General features: G+C 33.8%; 1 protein-coding gene across 1 annotated transcript in view; it reads right to left on the reverse strand.

Annotated features, from left to right (window-relative positions):
- TRDN (triadin) overlaps positions 1 to 12546 on the reverse strand; it is a 395011-nt gene that overhangs the window by 319168 nt on the left and 63297 nt on the right. The window contains exons 3-4 of the mRNA XM_043592239.1: positions 6161 to 6325; positions 5066 to 5098 (exon numbers count right to left, since the gene is read on the reverse strand). Of these exons, the coding sequence (XP_043448174.1) occupies positions 5066 to 5098; positions 6161 to 6325 (198 nt within the window). The remainder of the gene's footprint in view (positions 1 to 5065; positions 5099 to 6160; positions 6326 to 12546) is intronic.

A 12546-nucleotide genomic window follows, 5' to 3' on the forward strand; every position in this document is an offset into this window, starting at 1 on the left:
TCAAACCTCTTACTCAAATCAAATTTACCTATCTCAAAAAATATAATTTTGTTTTGCAGTTCAAGAATAATTTTAGTTTGGGGGGGCCTGGGTGGCTCAGTCGGTTAAGCGGCCGACTTCGGCTCAGGTCATGATATCATGGTCCGTGAGTTTGAGCCCCGCGTCAGGCTCTGTGCTGACAGCTCAGAGCCTGGAGCCTGTTTCGGATTCTGTGTCTCCCTCTCTCTGACCCTCCCCCATTCATGCTCTGTCTCTCTCTGTCTCAAAAATACATAAACGTTAAAAAAAATTAAAAAAGAATAATTTTAGTTTGCATCTTGAGGAAATTATTAAGAAAGAATAAATTTTGCAACACAACTGGAAGGTATGTCATTAAAAGTAGATGAAAAGGCTAAAATGAGGTGGAGTTAACATAATAAATTTATTTTATTTAAACTTTTTAAAAATTTTTATTTATTTATTTTTAGAGAGAGAGAGCACATGTACACAAGTGGGGAGAGGGACAGAGGAAAGAGAGAGAGAAACAGAGAGAGAGGGAGAGAATCTTAAGCAGGCTCCATGCTCAGCATGAAGCCCAACAGGGGGCTTGATCCCATGACCCAGGAATCATGAACTGAGCTGAAATCAAGTCAGACTCTCAACAGACTGAGCCACCCCTAATAAATTTATATTAATAATAAGTTATAAAAATCAGACAAACCAATATTCTATTTTACCTTATTTTATTTGCACTAATGTCATGTAATGTATACATAAAATTTTCAATTGTTTATGAAGCTAAGAGCATGATAAAGAGTTTGAAATTTCAGCAATATATATGTGAAGGGATATCAAATTCTAAGGTTTTACTTTTGGGACTTAATAAATATGTTTCAAATATAAAAGAAATGACTCATAATTTTGTTAACTACCATAAAGTTGTATAATGTATTAAGCATTACATATATTTAAATATGTATATTTAAAACCAGTAGCTAGCATATAGTTTTATACTTTTTATTAATAGGAGGTAGAAAATACATGTAATATAAATAGCATATAATGAATAAATGTTGCATAATGTATTATACATATATACACACATGTTCATATATGTGTATATACATAGAGTAAATTGTTTCCTCAACTAGTATATGACTTAAGTTTTTGTCAGTAGGAGATATAAAATACTAAGCATTTTACATTAGATGAAATAATATGAGATTTGGCTATAATTAGATTAGATATTTTATAATATAATTACATAAAATGTTGTTAATTCAGTGCATCTTAAAAGTTTGGTTGTCTCAGAAAATATTCCAGCTATATTTAAAAGAATCAATGTCACTAAACTACACTGCTTTGGTTGTTTCAAAGTGCTCTTTCAAGCCAATGACAGTTCGCAAGATCATATATTGAGAATAACTGAAAAGGATTATTTATTTTTAAATTTTTAAAAGCCCTTGATAGCTTTTAGTATTTCCTACCTATACTCTTTTTGCTTTGCTCTTGAATCTCCCTCAAGAGCAATCCAATCTTTTACATTATTCAGCTAAATAAAAGGTAAAGTCATTAAGTGAAACTTATCGTTGCTCTAATCTCCAATCTCCTCCACACCATCATATCTCTGGTGTCAGAACATCCCATCATGAAAAAGAGCACTTGTGTATCAAAATCATGCTTCTCCTTTAGCAGACGTATGAGGATGGACCAGAAAGACCAAGAAAGAGGTCAAGACCTTTCCTCTTGGTCTTTCTGGTCAGCATTCTAGCAATTTTAGGATGGGCGAAGTCTATTTCTTTATGCTGTAAAGTAGAATACTATTATGAACTTAGGTGTGTTTTCAGGCAAATTACTTTTAAGAAAGCATACAGATGTAATTACATTCCTTTATAGCTATCTGTACTTGTGTACCCTGGGAAAGTAAGGAGTCAACATCCATAACGTGTACTGTACCGGGAAGAAGTTACATAACAGGAGATCCAGATAAAAAAAGCACACCTACCATACACAGCCAAAAACTGTTTCAGGAATTATGATTTACAACGGTATTTGTTTCTCATAGTTATAAGTTTCAAATAATTATATAATAAAATATAAAATTTTATAATGATTCAGTGCCTTGGACTCATCATATAGTGTTTGGTAATAGAATTTACTATTTTAAAATTTTGACAAGCTGAAAAGTAAATATGCATAAAGAATATAAAGACACTAGGTACTACATCTAATGCCCTGAAGCTATATTTATTTATAACAACATAAGCCACAGAATTGCAGATTCAAAAATGTCATCCATATTAATAATTTATTTAATAATCAACCCTCAACTCTGAGATTGACTCAACCATTATTCTACATCAAATTCGACCTGTGAACTCCACCCATAAATAACAGGATGGCTGAGTTTTTAGTTTGATGAAAATAGCAACTGGACAAATGAAACTAACATTTTAAGTGCATGTAAATAAAATGCTTCATACAGACACAGGACAGTTAAATAAACAATTCCACGGCCTGATGACTTAGGTAATATAAAATGGCTAAATAGTATTGAATATATCTGAATGGGAAAGAGCATTCACGAGGAGACCAACAATCATTTACTTATGGATGAAAATCAAATGTTTTAAGAGACTGTCATTCTAGATTACCAAAAACATACTTCTTAAACCACAATTTTTAAATATGCAAATGTATAAAATAATCCATCATAAAATAGAGATAAGTTCATAGCATCTCTTCTCTAATAATAATATTTGAAATTTGCTTTTAAAAACAGAATACATAAAAAGTAAATAAATAAAAATAAAAACAGAATATGTATTGGAAATGTTTTGTTTTTAGAAATGTTTGTAAAATATTATATATTGCCTTAAAACTCTCATCGCCTCTATGACTCTACAAAGGAAAAGACTATAAATAAAAAATAGTAATTGTAATGAAATATATTTCCTTCAGTCTACTTTAACTAACGTTCATTATTACATAGCTTTTATACCCAAGGTAGGGTATCTGTTTCCTCAAATGTCCATTCATGCAACCCTCTGAATTATATTATTAAGAAAATAATAATAAGCGCCTGGGTGGCTTAGTTGGTTAAGTGTCTGACTTTGGCTCAGGTCACGATCTCATGGTTTGTGAGTTCAAGCCTTGCATCAGGCTCTCTGCTGACCGCTTGAAGCCTGGAGCCTGCTTCAGATTCTGTGTCTCCCTCTCTCTCTGCCCCTCCCTTGCTTATGCTCTGTCTCTCTTTGTCTCTCAAAAATAAATAAATGTTAAAAATTAAATATATATATCTATTTAATATATATACATTCAGATGATTTTAAGTCTACTCTTCTTTTGGTAATCTTGCAAGACATTAGTGTACATGGTTTTAAACACATATATCACTTAGACTGTTTTAACTAATGAGCATTGTTGACATGTTTTTAAAAAAAAAAGTATTCTTAACAGCTATTTAATAGTGTGTCTGTTGATTTTATAAAATACGGCAATAATTTAAAGAATAATAATTAAACAGCTTTATGCAGATTTGCAATTTATGCTAATCATTACATGAAACAATTTAAAAATAATCCCATAGGGAAATTCAAATCAAAAGGAAAGAACAGACTATTAAATTCTAGATATTGATTTATGAAGAATATGATCTTATGATTTTCTTGTAGAATTCAATTTATAAGTAAGAAAATATTTGTTTTTCTCCCTTCCTTTTCTGATTGGAATACACAATATACATAACCTTTTGTTTCCAGACAATGGCTAGTAACTCATTAGCTTAAACTTTTACTGTGTTCTAGGCACTATCCATTGGAGATCAGCTATTAAAAAAAAAAAAAAGCTGTTTCTAACCTCAAGAAGTTTAAAACTAATCTAGAATCTCTAAACCTGGATTTGATGGCTGAACTATGGCTTGAGTTCTTACATTCTCATTCTGGATTTGTGATCATGAAACCTTTCTCCTCTTGATAACTTCACAAACACTTTCATTTCTGGCTTTCTCACATTTGAGTATCACTAGCTCAGCTCTCTTTTGTTGGATAAGTTACAAATTCAAATTTTCCAAATTAACATAAACTAAATGGATTTTACCCCAGAGAGTGAGATAATCATCATCTCCTCAGGCAAGGCTAAAGCTCTAAATTTGGATCCCACTGTTTGTATCTATAGGAGGTCTAGGCAGATAGAAACAGAAGCCAGCAAGTTCTCCCCTGGAGTAAACACTCCCCAAAGCCTCTGCTGAATATGTGCAGCGATGACTAAAACATCACAATTGTATCAAGTCTGGCTATGTGTTGGCTGTTTCTCATTCCAAATATACCTCAGGAAGGTATCCTTTCTCCTTTTGTCCCTTCTAGAAATAATTCTCCCTTCTTCCTATAAAAATACTTGCCCCTCTGAGGTTTTTGCCCCATAGCCATACCTCTTTGTCCTAGCCATATTGCTTCCATCTCTTGGATTCATGACAATCATGGGCAGTTATTGAAAAGCCTGGCAAAATCTATTTCTGCAAAGAATCCCTCCATACCAAATCCAAGTACACCCAGGTGACTCTATTCCTTTGGGATGATGCATGGCACATACTGACTGATATGTCTTTGCCTCCAAGATTATTATTTTGCACACTATCTCATATACCCTGTCCCCTACTTATCACCTAAAAATGAAGAATATTAATAGTGACAGTACAATAAGAAGAAAATGAATAAAAATTTAAAATCTGGCCACAGTGAGAATAAAGAAAATGGGCATCACCATTTTCTGGGCCATTTCTGTGTCTACTGAATTCACTCCTCATTCCTATAATTCCAACTCACACAGATCTATGTGTAGATGAATTCACACATATGCTGAAGAAGGCACCAAGTAATCAACTGAAAAATAATAGGGTCAGCTTTATTGGAGAGAATGGAGTATTTCTCTACCTACCTATAAAATTTGATCTAATCATCAAACAAAAACTGTACATTGAAAGTACATTAAGGTTCCAAATCATGTAAAATACATTTTGAGTCATGCTGAAAAATGAGCATTACCATAAAAGGGGGAAAATGCATTATTAAAGGTAAAAACAACCAACCTTTTTGTTTCAAGGGAGGCTCCTCTATTTCTCCTAGACCAAGACAAAAACAGTGAATTAGAAAAACCTTTAGCTTAGCATAATACTGTTTCTCCATTTTCCCATTTTCTTTTGTTCATTAAAAAAGCCATCCATTAGTTTTGACATTAGTAGTCTTTATATTACTTTGCCTCCCAAATTCCAGTTTTTAAGTATAAACTTTGTTTATGTACATTTATGTGAGATAGTTTCACTTTTATGAGTTCAATAAAAGTGTGGCAGCAATCCAAATTATACATTATAGTTCATATATCATGTTCATTTCTATTCTCTATTGTTCATCTCGACCTCTCACTGGGGCCAAACAAATACAAATTCAGACAAAGTCATAGAGAGGTCTAAAATAATAAGAGCTTTCCTGGTAGTCAAGGTAGTCTGATGACTGAGGCTGGCCCTAAAAAATGTCATGTAGAAGACAAGATCATTATGCTTTGTTCTTTTCACATCCATTCAATAGCAGTTTATGTATGGTTGGAGTTTATTTTCTTTTGTTTATTAATATATATGAGAAAGTACATAGGTTAGCTGCATAATTGTGACATTTAGTACATTTCCCTCCATCACACCTCCATTTGGTTCAATCAATTTACTTTTTATTATGATTTTAGGAGAATTGCTTTCTGCTATTTGACTATGAATATGACTTACATGTATAAAACATATGTCTATCAAGTTTTACTGTTGTTATTTCAATCTTCCGAAGGATAAACTTGAGAAATAGCTACAAGTTTTTTCCCAAAGAAGCATATAAATGTGAGTTCCTATTGTGAGTTTGTAGTATTGCATAATAAGACCCTCTCTACTATAATGCTACCCTCATGGTAGCATTTAATGTTGACATCTTTGTCATAAAGGCAGATAAGCCGTAAGATGAAAGCCAAATAGAGACCAATTTACTGAGCTTGGCAGCCTGTTGATAAGCTATTAGAACTCAGAAGTGTATTCATTTTGGGTTAGCCTGACCCAAGTGCTCATTTGTATTTTAACTTAAGAAAACCACTGTAATACATAACTAAAATTGGTCCAAGAAGTTAGATGTGTCTCTATGCTTTGTACCTTTATCAGTGTCCTCATCCCCATCATCATCATCTTCTTCATCACCCTCAGACGAGATGATGTCAGACAACAAAGAAAAGAAGCCATAGACCCAGTCGGTGGTTTCTTCCACAGCATCATGTACGAGTTTTAGAGGATCTGAGCCAATCTTGGAAATAGAGCTTGCTAAAAGTAATTAAAAATAAGAGAAAAATTTTACAATCATCCCCAAAGAAGCTAAGGAAAGCTGTTTTTACTGATTTGTGCTTTTGACACAAAATATGTCAATTTTATAAATGTAAATATCTCTTAGCTACAACTTTTTTGGGGGCTCAGAAATAGAAAGTACATTTTGTCATAATATGCATAGGTATTCAGTTTAAAAAAAAGTTTTTGAATATCTATGGTACCAAACACTATTTAGTTACCAAGAAAGAAATTGTCCTTGAAAAGCTTATAATCTAAATAGTAGTTTAACACAGGGCAAAATTAGAAATGGATTGAAATAATGTGTATCTATGTTATTCAAATTGGTATATCCACTGTAAGTTATGGATGTTCAGGCACAGAAGAAATCACTGTTGGCCCATATTATACTGGAAAGCATCATGGAGAAGATGGCTCTGTAAATTTTCAGCAAACAATAAGTTCCAAGTTGACTTAAGTAGCTGTGACTCAAGTAAGAGCGATAGGTCCATTTATTATAATTTGTGATATATCAGAAAAAGTCTGGAATTGTCAAGGTAGTATTTATATCAGGTTCCAGCTAGATCCAATTTGTTTATCCTTATTAGGCATCCTAGTACCTAAAAATAAAAAACATTTAAATTTCTAGTAATTTTAGTAGATAGAGTTAGGAAAACCTGAAGTCTATAAATCTTCCGTTTTTTATATCCTAGGAGATATAAACTATTTGCTAAATGGGAGATTAAAAACTAAAAATGCAAGCAAATAGACATAATAGATATTTCTAGAATGTTGTTCTTCTCATTTTAATTTTATGAAAACTACTCTGAGGGGGTAAGAGTAACCTCTATTATCCGACTGAAGAGGAGATCTATCTAGAAATATGGTATAAGTTGCAACTGACTTTCCGTCAATCTATAATTAAATTTTAGATTTGTTTTCCTTAACTTTATTTATTTTTATTTATTTTTAATTTTTTAATTTAAATTTTATTTAGCCAACATACAGTGCAATATTGGCTTCAGGAGTAGAATTCAGTAATTCATCACTTACATACAACACCTAGCATTCATCACAAGTGATGATTTTTAATACCCATCACCCATCTAGCCCGTCCCCACCCATCTCCCTCTGTTTTCCTTAATTTTAAAAACTATTTTAGTTTCTCAGAGATTCTTCTCCATTTGATATGTTAAAGGACTACAATTATACCAACATATTATATTATCTAAAGGTTAAGTATTCTAAAATTAAGCTTTTGTTCTGATAGAGAGAAGTCGCTGGAAAGTTTGAACAAAGGAATGATATGATTTGACTTGTGTAACTTCACTCGCTGTGTTGAGGATTCAAAGAATGCCAGGTTGGAAACAGGGAGATCAGTAAGGAGCCAAATGGAATAATCAAGGAGAATGATGATTATGGTGATTTCTATCAGGATGATTGTGTGGTCATGAAATGTGGTCAGCTGAATGTATTTAAAAGATAGAAGTAATAATACAGGCTTACAGTTTGGCTCTTAGGTATGAAATAAAGATACAGGTACAGGATAACTTCAAGGTTTGTGGCATGAAATACTGGAAGGATGGAAATGTCATTTGTTGGAATGAGGAGGTCTGGAGAGAAACAGGGCTTTATAGGGGTGGTATACAAGTACCTGAGTTTTAGATTCATCATACTCTAGTTGCCTATTAAATATCTATGTGCAGATGTAGACATTTTTACAACTCAATATGACCTACAAAAGAGAAGTCCTAGCTGAAGATAGAAATTTGGGAGTTCAGCAGAGGTATTCAAAATCATGATACTGAACGAAATCAAGGAAGTGGACCCAGGAGCACTCCCACATTTAGAAGACAGAGAGATCAGTCAGAAAAACAACAGCAATTGATTATGACAAGGAGAGATGAGAAAGACAGAGACAGAGATATTGACACATACATCCGGAGAGAGAAAGAAAGAAGCAGAAAAAAGAGAGCATAACGTCCTAGATGTCAAGTGAGGAAATTGTCTTGTGGAGGATACAGTGATCAACAGGCAAAAGTTGCGGATAGGTCAGGTAAAATCAAGACTGAGAATAGACCTTGAAATTTAATGAGAATAGACCTTTAGATTTAATGAGGAGGATGTCATTGGTGACCTTCAAAGGGCTGGTTTAGTGGAATGCATTCACGACCAAATGGGAATAATGTAAAGGTGGTAAGTACATTTTATTGAAAGTAAATGACAAGAGTTTGGGCAATGTTTAAAGAGAACTAGTATCATAGTGGGTTTTCTGTTGTTAACATTGTTTAAAATGGGAAGAATATTCCATTTTATGCTGATGGGGAAGATCCCACAGAAAGGGGAAAAGTGTGTGCTCGCTCAGGCAGTGCATATACTAGAAAGGGGGAAAGTGATACAATAGAAGGGAATTCTGGGAAACTTTTATATGTTCTATTTCTGGGGATTCACAGCTCATTCAAGGAGGCCAAGTTACAAAATGTTGGTTTCAGAAAAACTTATCTCAGTGATTCAGTGACGGTGTAACTTTACTCTTTGGACCTTATTTTACTGCATTCTGGAGAGTTTCGTGTGAGCAAGATATGGTAGTCTGAATGGTAAGATTAAACCTTAGAGAAAGGAAATGAAATGGAATTTTATAATTGCAATGGAAAAATTTTAAAGAATTATATGTAAGGAACTGGATTGTAATGGCACCATTAAATGTATATTTTAGCACTAGTATATTTTATATCTAATGGAAGAATACTGCAAATGGGATTTTTATTATCTGAATAGATTGAGACCATTTCCCCATTTCCCTTCTTTCTAAATGTTCACTGAGGAACTTAACAATAAAATCCAACAAAATAGATATCAGTTTAATTATCCTTATGCCTAAATGCACTATATATACTCTGCAGACATGTATATTGCCTGCTTCTAAAATAGTCAAATCAGGATGTTTTCATGAAGTCAATGTTGCTGACTTAAGATCAGCCTCTGATTTTAGCTATGTGAACAACAACTTTAAAAACATAGATATAGATATGCATACAGATACAGATTATAGGTATATCTTAAATAAGACAGTAGTCCTCAAGGTGATTCTTATTCCCTTTTTCAGACATCACATTCAAATTATATCATGGGAATAATATTATACAATGCAACTGAAACTTTTATTGATTTTTTAGTACATTTTCTTACCTTTCATGTTTCCATGAGTTAAATTAAATATATTACATTGAGGGTCATCATAAAAATAATAGTAGCTAACAGTTTAAATAGAGTGTATTTTACCCACAAGATACCACTCTAAGAACTAAATGTATATTAACCCACATTTTTTTCAATAACCCAATGATGTAGCTATATTATATATTTTAAATAAGAAAAATGAGGTACAGAGAATGTAAATGAGATGCCTAAGGTTACATAGTTATTGTGATGGAGGCTGATTTTGCATCCTCCAGAGTATGACTCTTACCTATGCTATACTGTTACCAACAAAGAAAAATATGAATTCACCATTGGTTCTGGAGTCAGATATTAGATGAGATATTCTGGGAGGAGGTTTTCTTGCTGTTAAAAGGAGAAACAAGGACTTTGATGCATGGGAACATAAAGCCCAGGGCTGCTGTAACCACCTTATAACCATGAAGACAGTAGCTGATTCACTGAGGAAGGCAAAGGTTAAAAATGAAAAAACTTGTGTCCATATGACATTGGTGAGGCATTGAATTATCCAATCTTGGAATAATCGCCCTACTTCCAGAGCTTCTGTTATGTGAGATAAGAAATGTTTCTCAGTGTTCAAGTCACTCTTAATTGTATCTTATATTTTTTTTAAAAAAATATACCACCAGGTGCAGGGAAACTGCTCTAGGCTCCTTATGATCAGTAATTGGATTCTTGGCACTGATAAAAGAGTACCAAGAGAGGCAAGAGAGGCAAAGAAAAGTTTAAAGTTAAATAAGATTTTTGTTGGTCCTCTGTCTTTGAAGCCAAACTAGCCAGCTACTTAAGTTTCTAAGTGGAAACCTACACGGGAAATTAAATTACTCATTTTCTGTTTTCCTCCTGAAGAACCAGCTCCCGAATTTTGCCATTATCCTTGATCATCAGTCTTACATTCTTTAAGTTATATTTTACTCTTCTTTGTCTTCCAAATCCTGACAAACATTAGCCAATAACGATTACAAGCTTGTGTTCTGAGCTCAGACTGACAGCATTCAAGTTCAGGCCTCCCTCCTGTTGCCATGCCAGGCCATATTAAAGTCAGAGACAGAAGAGAAAATCAGTCAGAATAATCCTGTCTTTATGTAAATTTTCGATATTTTGTTCATCACAGATTTTTGCATTAATTTAAAAATTTTAATTATTACATTAAAATATCATGCATCTTAGTTACTGAGGTTTTTTTGGAGCCCTTCCACTTTACAGCCAAGGTGAGTGTTTCACTGATCCCATGCTAGTCCTGATGTTCGCCCCCTGGATAGCTATATGATGGTGAGAAGATTAATTTTTGCTATGTCTACAAAATTCATCGAAGCCTATGCTTTTCCAAAGTCACAATTCTAAAGTCACCCCTTCATGCCTGTTTTCTATAGTATACCTGGTTCTGGCAAACAGTATTCTATATTGGGGACACAAATTTTTTTCTGTGCTTCAGCATGCTGAACTATAAAATCACAATAAGAGTAATAATACTTGCCTCACAAGGTTGTTACAATTATTACATGGGATAATACATTCGAAGCACACAGTACGGTGCCTGTGAATTAATAGATGCCAATGTGGAGAAAAAAAGCAAGATTGCCTTTTATCTTGAATGAACCAGAGGTTCTTTCCAGTTTGCTAGCTAGGGCAGTAGCTTCTCTTCCCCTTACCAGGAAGCTCTGTGTGTGATCTCAGCTTCCATTAAGGTCTCCAAATGCTGCACCCAATCATTTCCAGTATCCCCTTGGATGTCTGGGTCCTAAATTCTGACTGCAAGGAATTCATTCCCAGATGAATTGCCCTCCCCCTCCACCAACACTAAGGCTGCCCTCATGCATATCTTATCAAAGGCAAGAACAACTCAGAGGCGGGATAGTTTTGCCCATCTGCATCTGTCTGAACCATTCCACAGGATGGTGATTGAACCGAAATCCCAGGCATCTTCTGACCCTTTTGCCTTGAGTCTCTGCCCACACCAGATGGTGCTTACTGAACTTTGCTCAAACTCATTGTACATAAACTCCTTAGTATCAAGTGCCTAAAGCAGAGTAAAGGATATAGTGAATGTTAGGTAATTATTAATTCAATTTTCAGAGCCATTTAACTCAAACATATGGTGGTGCTCCACGAACGCAGGCTGTTATAAATTTTGTTTTGTGATCATTTAGGCACTACATCCTCACAGGCAACCTTGGCAGGGTCTTTGAAAACCAAACACTGCTTTTATCAGGACTTGTGAAAGAACTAGTGATTGCCCCTTACCTCCAAGAAAATATTCACATCTAAATATTTGGATCCAAACTGAGGTAAGGTCTTTTAAAAGTGTCACAAATGCTACCCCAATTAGGAAAAAATCAAATTGTATGTATGTTGATGAGTGTACCTTGCACATACTAGTACCCAAATGAAATTGACTAGGAAATAGAGAGACTTCTTTCAAGACAATTATGTAGGACTTACTGTATACAGTATCTTATGTGTAATATAATTGACATAGTGCTGTCATTTATGGGTTTACTACACAGGTGTTTCTAATTTTGATATGTGAGGAATTTTTTCTGGAAATATATAGTGGTAATTATCCAGACCTAAAAAAATTATAATTTTAAGTGACGAGTTTTTCCATTCTTGTTGCAGATAAGTCCTAGAATACTTTTGTTTCTGTTGGTGAAAATTTGATGAAGAAAAATATTAGCAAATTATGGATCATTTAATATGCTCTGAGTTACATGACAATTCTTGCTTAAAGTACGGTGAAATTACTTAGCCTTTGTTCAAGGTAAACATAATTCCCTAGAACTTAAGCAGTGCCAAACAGAGCTTCAAATGTATTTTCCCATTCCCATGCCATCCCCAAGGATAGGAAGAAGGGACAAATAAGTAGGAAAAACAAGCAAAAAGATAAAAAAATAAATATATTCCTGCTGTGTCAGTGTGAGCAAAAAGCAATGGTTGTCACCACTGTGTTCATAAGTTTCTTATATACAGAAATGAAAACTGAGAGAATGCAAATTCTTATA

The sequence above is a fragment of the Prionailurus bengalensis genome, chromosome B2 (assembly GCF_016509475.1).
Source record: "Prionailurus bengalensis isolate Pbe53 chromosome B2, Fcat_Pben_1.1_paternal_pri, whole genome shotgun sequence".
Classification (NCBI taxonomy): domain Eukaryota; kingdom Metazoa; phylum Chordata; class Mammalia; order Carnivora; family Felidae; genus Prionailurus; species Prionailurus bengalensis.